The following is a 19,515-nucleotide window of genomic DNA, read 5'->3' on the forward strand; positions in this document are numbered from 1 at the left end:
CTGAATATTGTATATTTTATTATTGATTTTTTATATAAATAGTTCATCTAAATTCATGGGAGTGAGTATTATTTTTTGATGCTCAATGGGAGGTCGGGGGGGGGGGGGGGTTGGAGCTCCATTTTTTTTAAATCAAGACCCCCCCCCCCCCACACCCCCTCTTGAGCAAAAAAAAAATGCATTAAATTTGGATACATTACGAAAATAGCCTATTCAGAGAGTCGCTTGTTAAAGAAAGAGTATCACATGTTATTTTCTCCTTTGATTAGAAGGTGGGGGGGGGGGGGGGGTCCCATTAAAAAAAAGAGATGGACAAGTCAATATCATGGGGTGAAAAAACAAAATGATACAAATAAAATGGGGTCAGTAAAGGCGTAGCTGGGAATCTAGGAATGACGTTACAAAATATGCTTATTTATTGATTCTACGCTTTCGGATACATTATTTTTGTTGTCCGATTGCCCATAAAAAGGCCCTTTTGAGTGACCACGTCCAAGGCTTTTTTCTACATTGCCCACCCCATCCCTCGCAATAGGTCCCCATTTTATTTTCTTTTTAGATCAACAACAACAACAACAACAACAACAATCATTATGATATAACTCCAAAATTGGCCAAATAATAATATTTTAATTTCTGGCTTTCTCTGCAAAATAATTGTAAATATGTGGATTGAGATTTTCAGTCTTTATTTGATTAGTTGGATTCTTTTCTCTTGTCTCTTTCTGTCTCTCTCTATCTCTCACTCGGACTGAAAAAGTAATGAATGAAATTAGATCTAGAGTCTAGACTATGTGTGATGGATAAACCAGAATTGCTGTCAACTACTTTTCAAGTTCACTGTAAGCTCATCGCATCCCGCTTGTTCGCCGGTTTGCTGATTCGCCGCTAAATATTTTCTCACGAATTAGGCATAAAAAAAGAAAAAAGATTTGGTCTAAATAGATATATAGTCTATATCAAAATTGCAATATCGTAGTCTGGGTCGATCTAGGAGCTTCAATATGGCGGCGATACTGCAAAGAATGGGACCGGTATCAAATGTTATGGAGATTGTATAGCTCGGTGGTGAATCGGCGAAATGAAGTGGCGAGCAGACTGGAACCTATTCTCTTGTCTTCACTCGTGTCTACACATCTCCAATCGTACTCCCCAAATCGGAGTAATATCTACCCGCGTGCCGTGTGTGTTAATTTTCTGTGAGACATACGGGAGTGAAAATAACCGCAAAATCATGAGTTTACCAGCTTTTATTAATATCCCCGAAGCCGAACAGGTAAGTTATGAAATATCTCCGTATAATGATCTTTAAATCTGACATTTATTTTCGTAATTATCGCTTTGTACAACAAGATTTATTTTGTTTCTTTATTAATTCCCACATATTGAAATACGTGTTTGTGAATGAAGTGATAGTAAAGATGCGAGTGATTTTTTTTGGTTAGAATCCAAAATCCTAATTTAAAAAGTTTAGAAAATTGCGTCTTCAAAAAAATAAAATATCAGGTACATTGGAAAAAAATGTGCGCGAATATGCGGACGTTCATGGGGCACAAGAGGGAGCTTCGCGCGCATACAGAAATCTGAATGGCCTTCGGCTTAGGCTTAGCCTTAGCCTTCGGCTTAGGCTTAGCCTTAGCCTTCACTTTATTTCAGTTCTAGAGTAAAACTAAAGGAGGGGTTTTTCGGCCACTTAAGACAAAATTCTATTTTTTGGACTCTTCACTTCCTATTTATTATCATTTCTTGTTCAAATCATGAAGCAAATATTCTTATTATTTAAACAAAAAAAGAATCCCAGAAAAAAATCATGAATTGCCATGACAATATTCATTTCACTGTTTCGGAGCCAGTTATCGGCATAGCGAACCAGTTTTCGGCCGGATGTACAAAGTCAATAGGAAGCGCGCATGCCCGTAGATCGGCCGAAAACTGCCGATGGTCGATTACCCCCTCCTTTACTCTATAGTCTAGTCTATGATTAGATGAGTCGCCAATAATCAGGCCAGGTGGAAGGATATATCTTTTCTATGTTATCTTGTCTGACCCCTAAGTGTTTTCGCGGTACAATTTTGGTTTAAAAAACTCTTATTACGCACCCGTGCGCGTAACGGCCGTCACCAATCAACTGTCGAATGAAAATTTAGAGTAAGGACAATTTTACATGTACTGTACAATTTTTATTACAAATAATATATCTTGTCAGTTTTTCTCTTATTTCTTTGGTTGTACAGCACCTAAATAACAATTTTGTTTTGAAATTTGCTCCTGACGTGGTTCAGACTAATTGTCTGATGTATTTTCAAGCCAATTTTGTGAATTTATTTTTTTGTATGTATTTGCCTACAGCCTACTAACATGTATGTTTTAGGATGCGATTTGTCTGCGGTTACAAAGATATCCTTGTTTATGCGGAAGATCCTTATTCTTAGACTAGCACCCCTACCATTCATTAGTTGCGATTAGAGTAGATGGGATTCATTTGCTGCTCAAAATAATTAAACATTTCTTTTGTATAGTCTTGACGCCCTTCTGGCTTTCAGCACACGACATTATGTTTTTGTCTTCTGTTTTATGTATTACATGTTATACCAATGGAAAACAAATTTCTGTATTATATTATGGAGTCTTAGACAATAAAATCTTGAATCTTGAATCTTGAATCTTGAATCTTTACAATTATGACTGTAAATGTATTTCTCCTGCATAAGCCCTGTACCTAGTTAGGTCTACATTTTTTCTACCAGTGCCGTTTGTCATTTGTGCAATTCATGTCTGAAATCAGTGAGAACTTAGTTACCTGTGATGGCATCATATGAGCTACACAATATCAATAAAAATTCTTTCAAAGTAGCAATGATCACCCCTTGGAAATGATTTCAAACAAGTTAAAAAAAGACTATAAAATTATGTAATTGGTTGTGCTTTTTCACCTCTTTCATTTGTAGGAGCGTGAAATTTTGCACTATCACAAACCAAGACGTTTGGATAGGCATTATTGTAATACAAACAAAAATTGAAGGGTGAATGCTTCACAAAACTAATGTTACTTGATTTGATTTGATTTTCTTCTGCATTCATGTAAGTACACAGTTTTTCAATATAAATAATAATATAAAAAGTACAATAAATATTTTACTGACAATGAATCATAAATAAGCAAATACATATATAAATTGTTATTTTCAAAAGCGAAATGATAAACTGTTATAAATAATAAATTTCCTCAAACGTTATATAACATAAAATTGTTTGCGGAAGAAGGACTGTCGTTGTAAGCAGATCGCTTGATAATACAACAGCCCCAGACAAAACTCATGAAATAAACTAACACATTTATTAGGCAGAAACGAATAGGTAATTGAAACTACTTGGCTCCTGCTCTCACACCTCGCTTTCCGACTGGATCAACCCCTCACTCTTTCACAATCTCTCTCTCAGTTTCATACTTGACCTCCATGTTGAATGTTTGACTATGTGACTTCACTGTAAACTCAACAATTCTTTGTATGTACTATCAACATCTAGCTGCATTACTATCCTGGCTGTGTATTAAAAGCTGTGCTATTGATTCTCAACATTTCAAAAACACCACTGTACAAAACTCAACTGATTTCAATCAAAATCGGTACTTTAAATAGTGACAATTGATGACTCCTACATGTACATGTAAATAGTAGTAAAATACAAATTGTTAAACTTACCGATGTTAGAAAGAATAATTTAAAAATTCAAATTGTAAGGCTACTGTCAGACTTGCCGATCAGCCACATCGGCATGATTGTGTGCACTTGTGTATTATAAGTGTATTGACTATTCATGTGTGCAAATGCTGCCTGTTAACATGTAGTGCAGTGCTAGAGGTCAACACGCATTAGCATTGACTCTCTATGCATTGCTGGAGTGTGTAAACTCACTAATTCTTTGTTTATGTGTACTATCAACACCTGCACCAACTGCAGTTCTCCAGACTGGAGGAAGGGAAGCAAAGAAGAAGAAAGTTATCTAAACATGAAATATGCATTGTATTAATATCTTTTTCATTCTTCAGGCCGGGGAGCTGAGGTCCTTCCTGAGGGAAAAGGGAGCCGATATCTCAGAGACGATGAGTGAGGAGGGTCTAGAATTAGACCTTGAAGCAGTCATCGATAATGTGGGAGTCGTCTGGAAATTACCAGATGTGAACGGTAAGTGAAAAAAAAAGCACATTTCAGAATTAAAATTCACACATTTCAGGATTAAAGTTCACACATGTTTTTAATTGTGGCAGTCAGGATTATTAGTTTTGCAAGAAGAAAATATTACAATGATTGATTGTTTTATAATATCCTTGATACCAGTTATTGAAATTGACTATAAAAATGTTTTTGAGATTCTTCTTCTACTCTAAGTGCCATTTCAATTGACTTTGGCGATCATCCTGTTCCACAATGCTCGACTTCTAGCCTTCTCTATTAGCACCACTCCCAGTTCTTTCACCCCTCTCTCTTCTAACAGTAGATTTCACATGACGTGGAAGAACCACACTCTTTATATCATGTGTAACTTATTGAAAATAAAAACTTCATTATATTACAGACAAATTTAATTTGTCTTCTAGGATAATTGTTCTAAAATAATATTGAAAAATACCCTCCCAAATGAATGGTCTAGTTCTGGAAGTGTGTTGTATTTTTAGTTCCTAACTACAGTGGCTATTCCCATTGTTCTTCATGTTATAATAAGCAGGGAATAATTTTCCTCAAATTTTTTGATTAGCAATTTCAGCTGATGGATAAATATTTCAAGTGAAATTCTGTACATTTCTATGGAAGAAAATTGCTACACAAAAGATATTATGTATAGCAGTCATGCAAAAATGCATAGCAAATTGCGATGCGATACCAGGAAAATTATTCCCTGATAAGACACTCTGCCCCGATTCTAACTTGTTATGAATAATTCATTACAACAACTGATACCGTTTTAAAACTCATGAGCTACCAACCAAATAATGGAATAACTTCAATATTTTAACATGTTGATAACAATTTTCATAAACTGCCATAGTTTTAATGTTTAATTTGAAATAACCCTTTCAAGTCTCTTTCTTTGTCTATTTCCTCTACAGAAATTGAAGGTGTTTTCAACAGTATCCTGTCTCTTCTCATCTACTTTCCACAAGAAACGATGGAAAAACTTGTCCCTAAACTCAGCGAACATATCACCAAGTCAGGCACAGCCGAGCAGTCGTACATCAGAATCAAAATGTAGGATGCCATTTTATTTATTTCTAATCTTTTGCCCATTCACCAATAAGTAGTGGTCTTTCATGGGGCCCTGAATAAACATGAACATATTTACATCAAAAAGCATGACGTTTATACTGTACGGTTAAAATACAAAATATAGTACATTTAGAAAGATATAACACAGCAATGATAGACATGGCTCAAACAAATACTTGTTTGCAACATAAACATATCATTAACCTTTCCCCTTTCCATCTCTTGTCTTCCAATATTCAATTGTACAGCTAGAATTCAGTACAAGTACCAGGGAAATGGTTCTTGATAATGTCTTCTCTTGTTATGTTCCTTCCTCTACTGGCAGTTTACTGAATTCACTCATTCCCATAGGCATAACACAGGGACCATTCGGTTCCAGTAGACAATGGGTTCATAATACACAGGAATACAAAGCTAGAACTACCTGTACTCGCACACGGTACCTTCCTCTATTTCATCTTGTTTATATTTGTCTTTCAGTTTCGTTTGAATTGCCTATTTTATCGCATTGGAGAGACAAATTCACATGACTACCATGTTGTGAATAGCCCTTTGTCTGTGAAATATGAACGGCATATGTCATATATCTCAATTCAAAAGTTTTCGAAAGAGATAGATAATAACACTTTAATTACATGAAATAGCTTGTTTGCTACATGTGTAATTTTGCACAAAATTGTGTAATTTTGCACAAAATTAACTAAAAGATTACTTAGTACAACACAATGGCTTTGCAAAATTTCCCATTTCTGGTCTTGATTACCTCCATGACACCCTGTAAACACGATTATACGCTAAATCTTTCACTAGAAACAATGCAATAATCTTGAAGCGTTTAGTACATGTACATGTATATCTATCTTATGATCAATACTATGTGGCACGGCAAGATTATTTGTGTGCATATAAAGAGTTGACTGATTTCTTCTTGTTTCTGTTCTCCAGTTTGAATAGTTTATTCCATGGCGTTGGAGAGACGAACCCTCTTGCCTACCACGTCTACACAGGCATGTTAAGAGTTGCTGCTAAATATGAAAACATTGATCAAGTCGTCACAGATTTAGACAAGGTATGATTCTGATTCTGGTTGTTGATGGAAGATATAATCTTGAGGTGTTGTAGTCGAGTGGTTTCAACACTTGGAATGCAAAGGTCATGGATTCAAGGCACGGGCCTTGGGTCCTTTGGCCAGACATTTATCTACAATTGCCACTCTCCACTCGGGTGTTAAATGGGTACCCAGTAGGATGAGAATTTTAATGTGGTTGGCATGGCATGTGGCGTGAATACTCCTTATGGAGCGGAGTGTGTGTGCTATCATGAACAAATTAGCAATTGTATCCAATGCCTGGGGTATTAACAAGTACAATGTAAAGCACTTATAAAAGTAGTTTTAAGCGCTATCAAGATGTTAATATTATTATCATTATTTTACCTTACTGCTATAAGAAGTTTATGCCTGTACATAATCAGTTTAAGTCCAACGTTAGGGACTTGATGAAAATGTTCCGTACCAAAGGGTATAAATTCATCGACTTGGTTTTGAATCAGGTTACGAGACCTCTGCTCAATTTTAGAGCTGCTACATTTCCTCATGTACCATTTAACTTGATGACTGAAATAACTTTATATTTTATGTGCCACAAACTGACAAGATCTTTATGGGGAAAGGTTATTTTCATATGCAACCACTAATTTATTGAATAACTTGCCGGAATACCTTAGACATATAGAAACCTATGAAAAGTTCAGAAGTAATTTAAAGACATATCTATTGAGCACTTTGTAAGATCTCACAGTTATTAATCCAGTGCACCATTTTTACTCCTTTGGTATTCTGTTCTGAAAAGCTCATAAAGACATGCAAATATGCGTAAGTGTTATGGGCTATACAAACATATAGGAACCGGTGTGTTGGCTCAGTCAGTAGAGCGTTCGCCTCACAACCGGGAGGTCATGGGTTCGAACCCCGGCCGCGTCATACCAAAATACGTTAAAAGACGGGAGCTACCTTGTTTGGCGTTCAACAATAAGGGATAGAGCAACGTCGATCTGGCACTGCTCAGTGGCTGCCGGGCTCACGATCAATTGGGCAAAAAGAATTTCCATTTTTGGTTTAACTAAACTTAATAAAATTTGGAGTGGACTTTAAAGGATTATTATTATTATTATTGTGTTAAATTATTATGATTATTCTATTTTACTCTTCTTTGTCAAAGGTGAAAAAATGGACCATTCAGTGGGAACTGAACCGAGACAGAATCAACAATGTCTACAGGCTGCTGTATGAGGGGCTCAAAGAAAGCAAGCATGGGTAAGTTTATTATTTTGTTTGATGATGATTGTCTTACCGGACTGCTAAAAAAAAGGCATGTACATTGGTTGATTTCAAGTTGGGTGTTTAGGGCTGGTGTTCAGGCTTTGACCTCTGAATATCATCAACTTCTGGTACATTTTATGTACTAATGTCCTAATCACTAAAACTAGCCCCTATGGAATAAGCAAATTTTGATTTCCAGTTCGGTGTTAGTGATGAGCTATCAATATTGATTATGGTATCAGACTCTTAATTTTATCAGCAAATATTTAGCTCGATTTAAGAGCTCTTGACTGCTCTAAACACTAAAACTATCACTAACAGTAACACCCAACTTGAAATCACTCATTGTATGCTTGTAAGTAAGCAACCAGGGGACCAATGGCTTTAAGTCCTCTCTGAGGGACTTGGTAATGAGAATTAATGCCTCACCAAAGGGCATGGGTGCATTGACTTGGTTACGAGACCACTGAGCCATCGCGCCTCCTAGATACAAGTCAGTTGGTCATTTGTTATGCCGCCGGTTATATAATGATGAATTGGGCTGGATCAGTCCACAATTACCGGTAGGCTCTAAAGTTTGTGCAGTCTTTAGAACTACACAATTTGGGAGGCAGTTTAATCAGCATTATAGCTTTTTCCATTGACATACTTCCTACAGTGGATTATTAATGTAGCTGAGGACAATACTGGTGCTTGAACATTAAATCTTAGCTGTTATACAAATGGTCTTTTATGGATCTGAACTTATATATACAGTGAAACCTGTCTATAATGACCACCCAAGGGAGACAAGTAAACTGTTCTTTATTTACAGATACCCTTAGTACATGTTTCAATGAGAAACCATTTTCAAGGGAAACAAAAAATGTGGTCTTTGTAGACAGGTGGTCTTTCTATACATGTGGTCGTATATTTATGGGTTCTATTGTCTGCATGTACCTTGTACCTTGAAACTCAAAATGATAATCCTTTCCAGCAACTCATTGAAGCTGCTAATGAATGTAAAGTGCTCAGATTGAATTTTAAGTGAAGTTAAAGTTTTATTTTAAATAGTGCCGCTATTAAATCTGATACGCATCTTCCCTTTCACGGAGAGCAATGCATTGCAAGGTCATATCTTCATTCTTATATTGATTGTTTAGTGTACACTGTAGTGACAAATTTCAGATGTAGAACAGATTTATCACTTATAACAATGTCATAGCAATTCTACAAGAGAAAATTTGATTCATAACTTTTATATCCTCCTCTCTCTCTCTCTCTCTCCCCCTCTTTCTCTCTCGCTCTCTCCCCTCTTTCTCTCTCGCTCTTGCTCTCTCTCTCACTCTCTTTCTCTTTCTACCTCCCTCTTTCCCCCTCTGTCTCTCTCTCTGTCTCTCCTTCTCTCTCATTTTCTGTCTTCCTCCCTCCCCTCTCTCTCTCTCTCTTTGTCTCTTTCTTTCTTCCTCCCTCACCCTCTGTCACTCTCTTCCTTCCTCCCCCTCTCTCTCTCCTCATCTCCCCCTCTCCCCCTCTCCCCTCCTCTCCCCTCTCTCTCTCTCTCTCTCTCAGTGATGAAGCCAGTGTGGTGATGGTTGAGCTCTTGGGTACCTACACGGAGGACAACGCCTCCCAGGCTCGTGATGAGGCCAACAGGTGCATCGTCAGCGCCATTGCCGGCCCACAGGTCTACCTCTTTGATCACCTCCTCACCCTCAGACCGGTCAAGTTCCTAGAAGGAGAGAGGATTCATGATGTGAGTAGTTGTTGTTGTTGTTGGGTTTATCGGCGCTATCCATAGATTCCGATGACTTACCTTATCAGTCATGGGGTAGAAATCAGTCTTTTTTTTGTTCAGGAGGGTTAAGAGACCAAGAAAATATTAAAGGGGAAGTACACCTTGATATTAAGTTGGTTTTAAATGGAGGGGGTTATCAGGCCTACCTCTTTGATCACCTCCTCACCTTAAGACCGGTCAAGTTCCTGGAAGGAGATAGGATTCATGATGTGAGTCATGATTTGGAAATTAGTCTCGTTTTTGTTCGGGAGGGTTTAAGGGCCCAAGATGATATTAAAGGGGAAGTCCGCCCGGATATTAAGTTGATTTTAAAAGGAGAGGGTTATCAGTTTCCATGTGCAGAAGATCATAATTTTCTGACACCATACTTGGTGGAAATACTAAATTGGTGTACACAGTCTGCACACAGCAAACCTGTAGTCCAATCAAGAAATTCCCCATACATGTAGTCTCTTGGAGAGTCTTCAGGTGATGGCAATCAACTCACTATCAGGGTGGACTTTCCCTTAAAGGAAATATCAAATAGGAGATTCTCAAACCTAAAGATGTCATCTACTTTACACACCTTTATCAAAATTATTCTTCTTTGTGACAGGTACCTCATTTTTATACAAATTTATCAATCTTGCAAAAATTACGATTTCTTCTTGTTGAAATTTAAGCTTTTCATTTAAGATTTTTTTTTAAAGAAACAGAGCTGACTTTGGGCATCACTGCTAGACCAACTCCCAGCTCCTTTAGTTTTATCTTATAAGCGTCATTCCAATGAATTTACTTCTTTTCTCATCATCTTGCAGCTCCTGACGATATTTGTCTCAGGCAGGTTAGAGGACTATCTGAATTTCTACAATGCAAATCAGGATTTCGTCAAAGGATTAGGTGAGCTATGAACATTGTATTTTGGGGTAAAAGCAAGAAGGGTTTACGTCCTGAATGTTACATAAGCAAAAGAGTCTTGTGATTAACGGGCATGATCTTGTGTGATTTAATGGCCTAGATTCTCTTGCATGTTTTGATGGTGAATTCATAATTTTGTATCCATCTAGTAGTGTGAAGCTTCATAACTGATTGTGCTTTAGAGATATGTGAATTATGTAATATAAAGAAAGAGATTGAGATATAGATACAAAATGTTGTGGTCACGTTAATTTGTGAGATGTGCTATCTATCTATAGATGGTCATGCCAAGAAGTCAGATATTTAAAAAAAATCTTGGTTAGGGGGCAATGTTATCGTACTATTGAACACAACAATTGAATTTCTAACTTCATGAAATAGTTTTAGTATCTTACCCATAATTCATTATTAAATGTTGTGGTAGAGGTGTCGTGGTCGAGTGGATACATCACTAGAAGGTGGATCACATGGTCTGCAGTTAATCTACATTTGCCACACTCGACTCAGGTGAGGTAAATGGGTACCTGGCAGGAATTGATTCCTTTCATTGCTAGAGTGCCATAATGGAAGCCATGCTAAAGCAAGGGTAATAATTGTGGAGCGCCAGGAGGCGCCTATTTCTTTACACAACTGTTTAGCCACTTCAGTCAAATATACTGTGCGAACGACTAGAGACTAGAGTCTAACATTACCCTTGGTGGTAGTTTTTTTTATTGCTAGAGCTGTACGTAGACTTTGATTATTTAATGCTTTGTCTCACTATTTATGAAGTCCAACAATAGGACAGAATAAATACTGAGACTGGAATCCACAACTCCTAGATTGTATTACGCTTTCCTTACCGATTGAGCCAACGATGAGTTGATGAAAGCATGATTATTATAACTCTATTACTAACCCTAACGTTCGCATGCACAGGTTTAAAGTACAGTCTAGACTCTTCGTGAGCAGTTTCGTTGGAAATTGTTTGCGAAAATGGCTAAACAGTTGTGTAATTATAATTTACGCTGCCAGGAGTGTCTAGTCTGACAGACAAGAGCGCTACAAAAGAACCCTACACAAGAACCCACTGTTATCATCATTATTCTTATTTTCCATGTACATGTAGGTCTATCTCATGATGAAATGCTAGAGCGCCATAATGGCAGCCATGCTAAAGCCGGACTTATAATCATGGAGTGCGAGGGGTGTCAAATCTGACAGACATGAGCACTATACAAGAACCCGCAGTTATCAAACTACCTGTAAATGTAAAAAAAAATGTCAGACTGTTATCCAATTCAAAACTTGTCTTAAGACACATTTATTCAAAATTGCTTTTGATGATCAACTTACTCTGTTCACATTGATGTATATTTCATATGTATTGTAATTTGTAGGTTTCTTTGCATTTTCTTGTTTTGTTTAATATGTAATCGTTTATCAGTCTATTTTGTTTGTTATAGCGATTAGAGACCCAAAAATCTTGAAATCTACGGTTGGCTAAAAAATATGAAAGCATTTAAAACTGAAAAATATCAGCCCAAAGAGGGACAAAAAAGAAAAAGAAGAAAATCTTTTATTTTTAGGCCTGATGGCATCCGTGCTAAAGCCGGGTAATAATCATTATTTTTATTTTGCATGTAGGTCTCTCTCATGATGAGATGATGAAGAAGATGAGGATTCTGACCTTCATGGGGATGGCTGTAGACGTGAAGGAGATCTCCTTTGATACGCTCCAACAAGAGCTCAAGATGTCACAAGATGATGTCGAAGGATTCGTCATCGATGGTAAGCATTGTTACGGATGAAGTCCTCTACCCGTTGTCCCCAGGTCCTTAGTCCACTCAACAGACGACAAAGTTACACAAAGTGGTTAGGATTCAGGAAGTGATCTTATTTAATCGTCATTTCGAGCTTCGTTCTCAAACTCCAAACTAAACTAACTCGTCTGCAGGACAAGGCCGTACAGTATATCTCGATACATTCAATACACCCATCACAAGCATCACGCTTCCTACAATCTAGTTATCCATAACAAGTTTACATGTACAAATAATGATATAAGTCATGTTTTACTTCCACGGTTCACGCTCATTTTTTACTGTATATACAGTGAACAGCTAAATATTTCATACCCTTAACATAAGAATTATCTTTTGGTATGAAAACATTGAGAACCAAGCCCAAACTTTATAGGCAGCTATATTTATACATGTATTAGCTTGATTACTTTCTTTCCCAACCTAGCTATGGATTAGCCCTTGATAGGCCTTGGGCCTTTGCTAGTCCCCCCCACATAAAACTCAATTATCATATTAAGTATGTATCATTCTTTTGTTGCATGTTTTTGCAATGTTAATTTTGTTGTTGTACACATTTTACTGTTTCAATGATTTTGGTTGAAACATATATTGCCATATTTCTAGATTGAATTTATTTTTATTTTTCCTCTTTTTTCCCCAGTTGTAAAATCCAAGATGGCCAAGGCAAAGATTGATCAGCTACAGCACAAAGTAAACGTCAGGTGAGTTATCAGCAATGCTCAAGATTAATCAGAGAAAAGGGCAACATGCCCCTATGCTATACGATAACTTCAACGCCCTCTACATAACCCCCCCCCCACCCCATACCCAACCACCTACCACCTTAAAAACTTCCAATTTCCTTTTGTCAGACTGACAGATATTTTGTTGACCAACAACAAATTGTAAAGATTGTCCAAGAAAGAGAGAGAGAGAGAGAGAAATAGAAAGAGATGAGTGTTGGTTCTTATGTAATTTAAAGTGAGTTGTCGTTTTGCTCTGCTAGACTATGCTAGTTTTTACTACATACATTAGAAATGAGGACATTGGTACCACAAAAATTACATTGTTACATCACAATCTTTTTATGTAAAAAAGACATGCCTTTAAGACCACCCAAGGGAGACAAGAACAGTGGTCTTTATAGGCAGGTGGGCTGTATGTAAAGGTTCCTTTAGTACATGTTTCAATGAGTAACCATTTTCAAGGGGAACGAAGTGATCTTTCTATACAGGTGTTCACTAAAGCAGGTTTGACTTTATATGTATTTCATGCTGGTTATAAGTATCGGCTTGCATAATAATAATAATAATAATAATAAATTTATATAGCGCAGCTTTTATACAAAATATATTCAGCTGCGCTGGTTAAGAGCTCTTTTTTACTAAATTCTACAAAATAAGATCTCTCAGTTGAACAAATAAGTTTTTAAATTGGGATTTGAAAACATTGAAAGATGGAGTGCTTCGTATTTCTATTGGCAGGCTATTCCATGGTGATGTAGATATACAATAGGCTTGCAGTTGCACCATATGAGAGAGGGGGAGAAGGAAATATTACTGACAGTCCTTTTCAAGACTCCCCAATCCTCCCTTTCTCTCACATGGTGCAACCGCAAGCCTACTGTATACAATGTATGTATTGCAGTTTTACACCTGAAAAAATGTAAATTCCTAATTGATTGCCTGTATCATATCTCTCCTTAGCTTTGTGACGCATCGGACGTTTGGACGCCAGCAATGGCAGCAGCTTAGAGAGCATCTGGTCAACTGGCAGAACAACTTAGCCACAGTAGAGGGCAGACTTGAGAGTCTTCAACAGCAGATGTTGGCCTAGCGAGGGCCTACCCCAACCCCAAAACACCATTCCCAACAATATTAAAGCCCCTCTGCACTAGTTTGGCCAGGAGGGATTAGACCTCCCACCATGGTGACGGTCACTGACAGGTGGTTATCTCATCGAATACTCTCTCAATTAACATAAGAAAAAGAGGATCATGGGGGACCAACAGGTACCGATTAGGCATTGTTTGCTATATAGAGGGCGCAAGTAGCTATTATTGGTGCATTGGGGCTTTAAGTGTAGAAATCACTTGACAAAATAATATGTGTGTATAGGTAGATGATGAACAAATCAATCTAGAATAATTTTCTCCCGTCATTCTATTGGTAAATGATAAAGTAATATGAAGAAAGGAAAATTATGCAAACGTGCTGGTAGCAACAACGTTTATATGCTTAAAGCTTTATCAACAAGGTACTTGCTGCAATTTTTCTTTTTTTTGGGAGCTATCTTCACGATTGATGTATAAAAATGGCTAGTAACTGAGGCTTTGGTAATGTCATCGTAAAAAAGATCATGGCTTATTGTAGCCGATACTTCCTCCCTGCTTGCATACTTTTTCATGCAAAGAAACCCCAAACTGTTGTTTCACTAACGCATGTAGTCACTCAGACTTGTTGTTCCCAGCTGATTGGGAAATACTGTATAGACGAAGACGACAACCATCTTTCTAGATTCAGAGACATCTTGATACAGGAACAAATTCCTTGACTTCTTTTTTTGCTTTCCACTATGGCTCTGAAGATTTCCTATTTCTCAAATTTGCAGACCTTCTATCACCAAATATCAGCTCTTTGGAAAGAAATTTGTTTTTTAAATGATAGGTACAACAAATATTATGTTAGATTTGACTTCTCTTTTCTTTTTCATTTATTTATGAATTTAAGATATTTAATGCTTCCTCGTGGCGGCAATGTCTTTTTTTGAAAGGCTATTAGGAATTGCCTTTTTGAAGACTCCAATATCATTGTGATAAAGTGTGCATACCGGTACTTCTTTTGAAAAAGAATGCAAATAAATTTTAGGTTGAGATTATTCAAAACAATGTTCAATTCAATTACCGGTTTGTGTTTAAAAGCCATGAATATGAGGAAGTATTACCCCTCCTGAATGACATCATTGCCCCTCTTTGCTACTTGTATTATGATTCCTCATCATAAACGTTATCCTGATGGATCTAAAAGAATACCAGGCCCCTGTTTCACAAGACTTGTTATCAATAACAAGTTACAATAACTGTTATAAGCTACTGAAATGGTGGCATTTGATTGGCTGAGAGCAAATTTCTCATAGAAATTGGGTATTAGTTGTTGATAACAAGTTTTGTGAATCAGGGCCTAGAAGTAGATTTTCTTCTCAAACAAGTCTTAGGTTTTAAGTCTTAGTTGGTGATGTCCGTTTGTTGTAATGATGTGTTCTACACGACTTTTCATATGTACATACACCTGTATTATGTGTCTTCAATTTATCTATTATTTGATCAAGGCTCCTAATTATCTTTGTAGGATTTGGAACGAAACAGCAAACTATTTCAGGAAATAAATAACACTAGAGTAAAACTAAAAAGAACAAACTGCAATCATTTCTTGTTTTGTTGAGTTCAATAACATTTATTAACATTTAATATTTGTACAATATTTACAAATTTTTCTCATTGTGAGGTACATTTCAGCATGGCATTATTATTTGAGTACATATAACGTATCAAGTATGGAAAGGATTTTTTCTCTGTGATCTTAGATAAGGAAAGAGGGGAAAGAGAGAGGAATTGGAAGTGATTGAGAGCAAACGAGATTTGAAACAAATTACTGAATTTTTTTCAACCTCTATATTACTACATGAAAATAATGGATTCAATAACAATTTAAGAGATGATATAACATGATGGTCACAAAGTGAGATAGAAGTTCATGTAAAAAACTCCACTATTTGTGAGAAAAAAAACAAATCACAGAAGAAAAAGATGATTTCTCATGAAGAACAGCTCAAAAATACACGTTGAAAATTACATTGTTCAGAATATTGCAGCTCCTCAAAGTGAACTAAAGTGTCTTTTAATTGCCCATAAAAATAAGCTGTCGCATCCTCAAAAGTACAAACTGAGGTAAGCCTCGCGGATCGCGAATTTCCTCTTCTCTTTGTACGTCATGAGGCGGCTCTTTTGCGTCGTTCCTTTGCAGTCTTCCGGCATGAGGTAGCCGTCTGTCGGCGGGATCTTGAGCAGCTGTGGACCTCCGAATGTTCCGTGGTAAGCTACTTTCCTGTTCCTTGGCACATTGTGTTCGTAAGTTCCAGCCCTGTTATAAAAAGAAAAAAAGGAAAAGAAAATCAAGAGATTATTCAAACTGTACCAGAAAAAACGGCTCTAAATGTATACAAAATTGAACACCCGAATATATAAATGATGATAAAATTTACCAAGTTCAAGAGCAGAAATCTGTGATAGCCATTCAAAGTTTGACCATCAGACTGAGACATGAGATGTTGGACTTGGGATATGTAACGGGGAAAATTAATATTATCTATGATGTTAAACAAATCTATTGCCATTTCGTTTTTCATTCCTGCTCATATAGTAGGGATTTATTGCTATCTTTATTTTATATGGGTGTAATATGTCACTGTGTACATACTGTACATGTATATGCTCATTCAACTTGTATATTAAAGTTACAGATACTTTCCTACTGGCATGTCACTCATAGGCCCTCATGGAATACATTGTTGTGACTATATAGTACCCAGAGAATTTATAGATACAAGATATTCTTTTCACTCTTTTCTGAATCCCGCCAAAAGGTTTCAGGTTACAAGTACAAAAAGAAAATGCAAAAAAATTGTAAGAACCATTTTTATCATCATTGTTATTATTCAGTGCTCTCGAATGAGGGACCCATTTCACAAAGCCTTTTTTCAATGACAAATGACAAAAATCAGTGAGAAATCTGCTGACAACCAGTCACAAGCAAGGATTTCAGTAGCTTATAACAAAACTGTCATTTGTCACTGATGATAAGTTTTGTGAAACACCCCCCAGATGTTTTTGAGGTAAACAAAACACTTACCCTGGTGTGAGTTCAGGATCGACTGTGTTTCTGTAGAACCTGTTTGCTCCAACTTCAAACGGTTTATTGGAAGTGTCAAAGGTCTTTGGCGCGGACCATTGTTTTTGGTAGGCAGAAGGACATGGTGTTTTTGTCTGAGGGACAAAGAAAAGGTACAAAATCAAAATCAATATCTTATATCATGAAAACATACTGTTAATTATAATTATAATGTATAAATCAAATGAGAGCAAAATAAACCTACAAATGTATTACTACATGTATTACTGACTTAAATGTGATTATTCTATTAAATTAGTGATAAAATTGTTCTATGGAACAGTTCAGTCGAACAACTTCCACTAAAATCCTTTCATTTGGAATGACATTTAAAAATGTCAAACATCGCAAATGAAATACAATGTTAACTCCTAGTATAAATCAAAAGATGTTAAAAAAAAGACAATCCAAATAATATTAGGAGCAAGATTCATTCTCTCACTTGTCACTGGTAATTCTCCCTGTCTGCTCATGTTTATTTACTAGTATTCATTCTGTATTTTTCTGTTAAAGTATTTAAAATATAATATTTGCAATGTTTGCTTCTGTCTACTAGAGTCCACAGTTGCTAGTCTGCCTGTCTATTTCTGTCTCACTTGCTCTTTCTCTCTTTCTTTTTGTCTGGCATAAAGATCAAGATGAAGACAAAAATACTCACTTGAAATTCTGTTCTTATCCTTGGTCCTGTCCTGGCTCCCATTGTATAGCCCTTCTTGCTTGTTACCTGGTTGTCTACATCATACATAGATGTAGTTTTCTGTTCAAAACAAGATCAAGAAGAAAAAACATTCAAATCTCTTGCCATATAGTTACAGTTTTAAAATTAAAGTTGTTATTGAAATATAATCTGTGTAAAGAATATACCACAGTTGGAGTAAGAAGCATTATAATGGCAAAATCAAAAATCTAAGTTACAATCACCAAATAAGAAACAAAATCTTAAAGTCAAAGACAAGTACTTGACGGAACCTAATAATGCCCTCCTGTTTACATTGCACTTACACTTTACAACACCCATGGAATACAAATTTCTGTATTACATATGGAACAAAATCTTGAATATTGAAGCCTTTTTATGATATTTGTATAGTGTAGAAGATTAAGCACAATGGGTGGTATTCTCATAAGTTAAGCCGGGACTAAGTCCAGACTAAACAAGAATTTTAGTTCACACTTCTATGGAATGCTAGGTTTCATCTTCCTCCTTCAATATTCATGACAAAGATAATCTACCAAAGACTTTGTTGAAATTCAGCTCATACTCATATTATCTTTTTCTTCCGATTTCATTGCAAAGTCAATTTTTTTGACACTTTTCATTGAAGGATTAAAATAATCTGTACAGGGTAAATTAGTTTGCAACAGGCACTCCATAAAAGTGTGAACTAACTAAGTACACGCTAACTTAGTACGCGCTACCGGAATACCACCCAATATGTCTGTAAAATACATCCATACTACCATCACTATTTCATCATCAAATTAATATTGTTAAAATATAATCATCATAAGTATCATTATTAGAAGTATTATCAATAATAATAATTATTGTTAATGTACCGGTATATAGTTTTCATCACCGATGCAACATTATATCACCGCTATCTTATAACCATACTATAGATGTAACATATATTTGGTAAAAGATAATTACCTCAGCATTATCATAAGAACCAGGTCCTCTGTTTGGTTTTGTGTCTAGAGCCATCCCATTCCCTATCCTGTTTACTGGTAAGCTGGCGGGAAAGAGAGGTCTGTGGGCCGTTGTTCCAAATGAGACATTGCTCTTCTTTTCCTTCCCAAGAAGGGCTAGAAATGTCAATGAAAATGTGAATAAAATCATATTAGAACATTCATTTTAAACTTCCATATCTTCAATCATAAATAAACTTTAAAACTCTCAGAACTTTTCCCTCAGCTAGTTTACATATTATTTTTAATAATAGAATTAGAATAAAAAACAAATAACATCGAAACTCAGTGTAATAGTTGTTGATTTATCTCACACATCCATAACCAAAGTTATTTAGTTTCTTAAACTATTTTGGAATGGGAGAATAGAACTCCACATTTCCAATACCATTACCACTATACTAGTCCAGTACTCAGCTCAACATTTATCTCCTACTCCAAGTAATATATTCGTCCACACAATTGCATATCACATTTCCACCAAATAATTCAAGGATATACATGCAATTATAAAGAGTAACATACCTTCTAATGATGGTAACGTTGTCGTCATTATTTGAACTTATTCCGCAACCTTAAAAGTAACAAATTTTAACGAAGTTTGTAGTCGGTATATTCGCTTGGATATGTTTCCGTCTCTACACTGTCATGTTATGCGGGAGAGATTTGTGCATGCAGTGCATGTTATGCACGGATATCGGAGCGACCGGTGTAAACAAAAGTCCCGTCGTCATAGAAACACTAAACGACAGGTGCATATGCATGGACTCGGGTTGGGGTTTCGCTTGAGGGAAAACGGGAGACTCTGTTGTATTGTTTCATTATTTTCAGA

At 36.3% G+C, this 19,515-nt stretch overlaps 1 protein-coding gene and 1 long non-coding RNA gene across 2 annotated transcripts; one reads left to right on the plus strand and one right to left on the minus strand.

Moving 5' to 3' along the window:
• Window positions 1-1,145: 1,145 nt before the first annotated feature.
• On the plus strand, window positions 1,146-15,447 carry LOC105439092. The gene is made up of 10 exons (XR_004064783.1): window positions 1,146-1,276; window positions 4,052-4,187; window positions 5,111-5,249; window positions 6,213-6,336; window positions 7,487-7,581; window positions 9,139-9,322; window positions 10,162-10,243; window positions 11,888-12,031; window positions 12,707-12,767; window positions 13,752-15,447. It is a non-coding gene; the product is annotated as a eukaryotic translation initiation factor 3 subunit M (long non-coding RNA).
• On the minus strand, window positions 14,777-19,374 carry LOC589981 (protein pitchfork). The gene is made up of 5 exons (XM_789607.5): window positions 19,209-19,374; window positions 18,646-18,800; window positions 17,650-17,748; window positions 16,953-17,086; window positions 14,777-16,184 (listed from the first exon to the last, which is right to left on the minus strand). Exons 1-5 carry the CDS (start codon window positions 19,234-19,236, stop codon window positions 15,974-15,976), a joined length of 627 nt encoding a protein of 208 aa, XP_794700.1. The 5' UTR covers window positions 19,237-19,374; the 3' UTR covers window positions 14,777-15,973.
• Window positions 19,375-19,515: the final 141 nt, after the last annotated feature.

This window comes from Strongylocentrotus purpuratus, unplaced genomic scaffold (genome assembly GCF_000002235.5).
Source record: "Strongylocentrotus purpuratus isolate Spur 01 unplaced genomic scaffold, Spur_5.0 spur5_scaffold_18, whole genome shotgun sequence".
In the NCBI taxonomy this organism is placed as follows: Eukaryota; Metazoa; Echinodermata; class Echinoidea; order Camarodonta; family Strongylocentrotidae; genus Strongylocentrotus; species Strongylocentrotus purpuratus.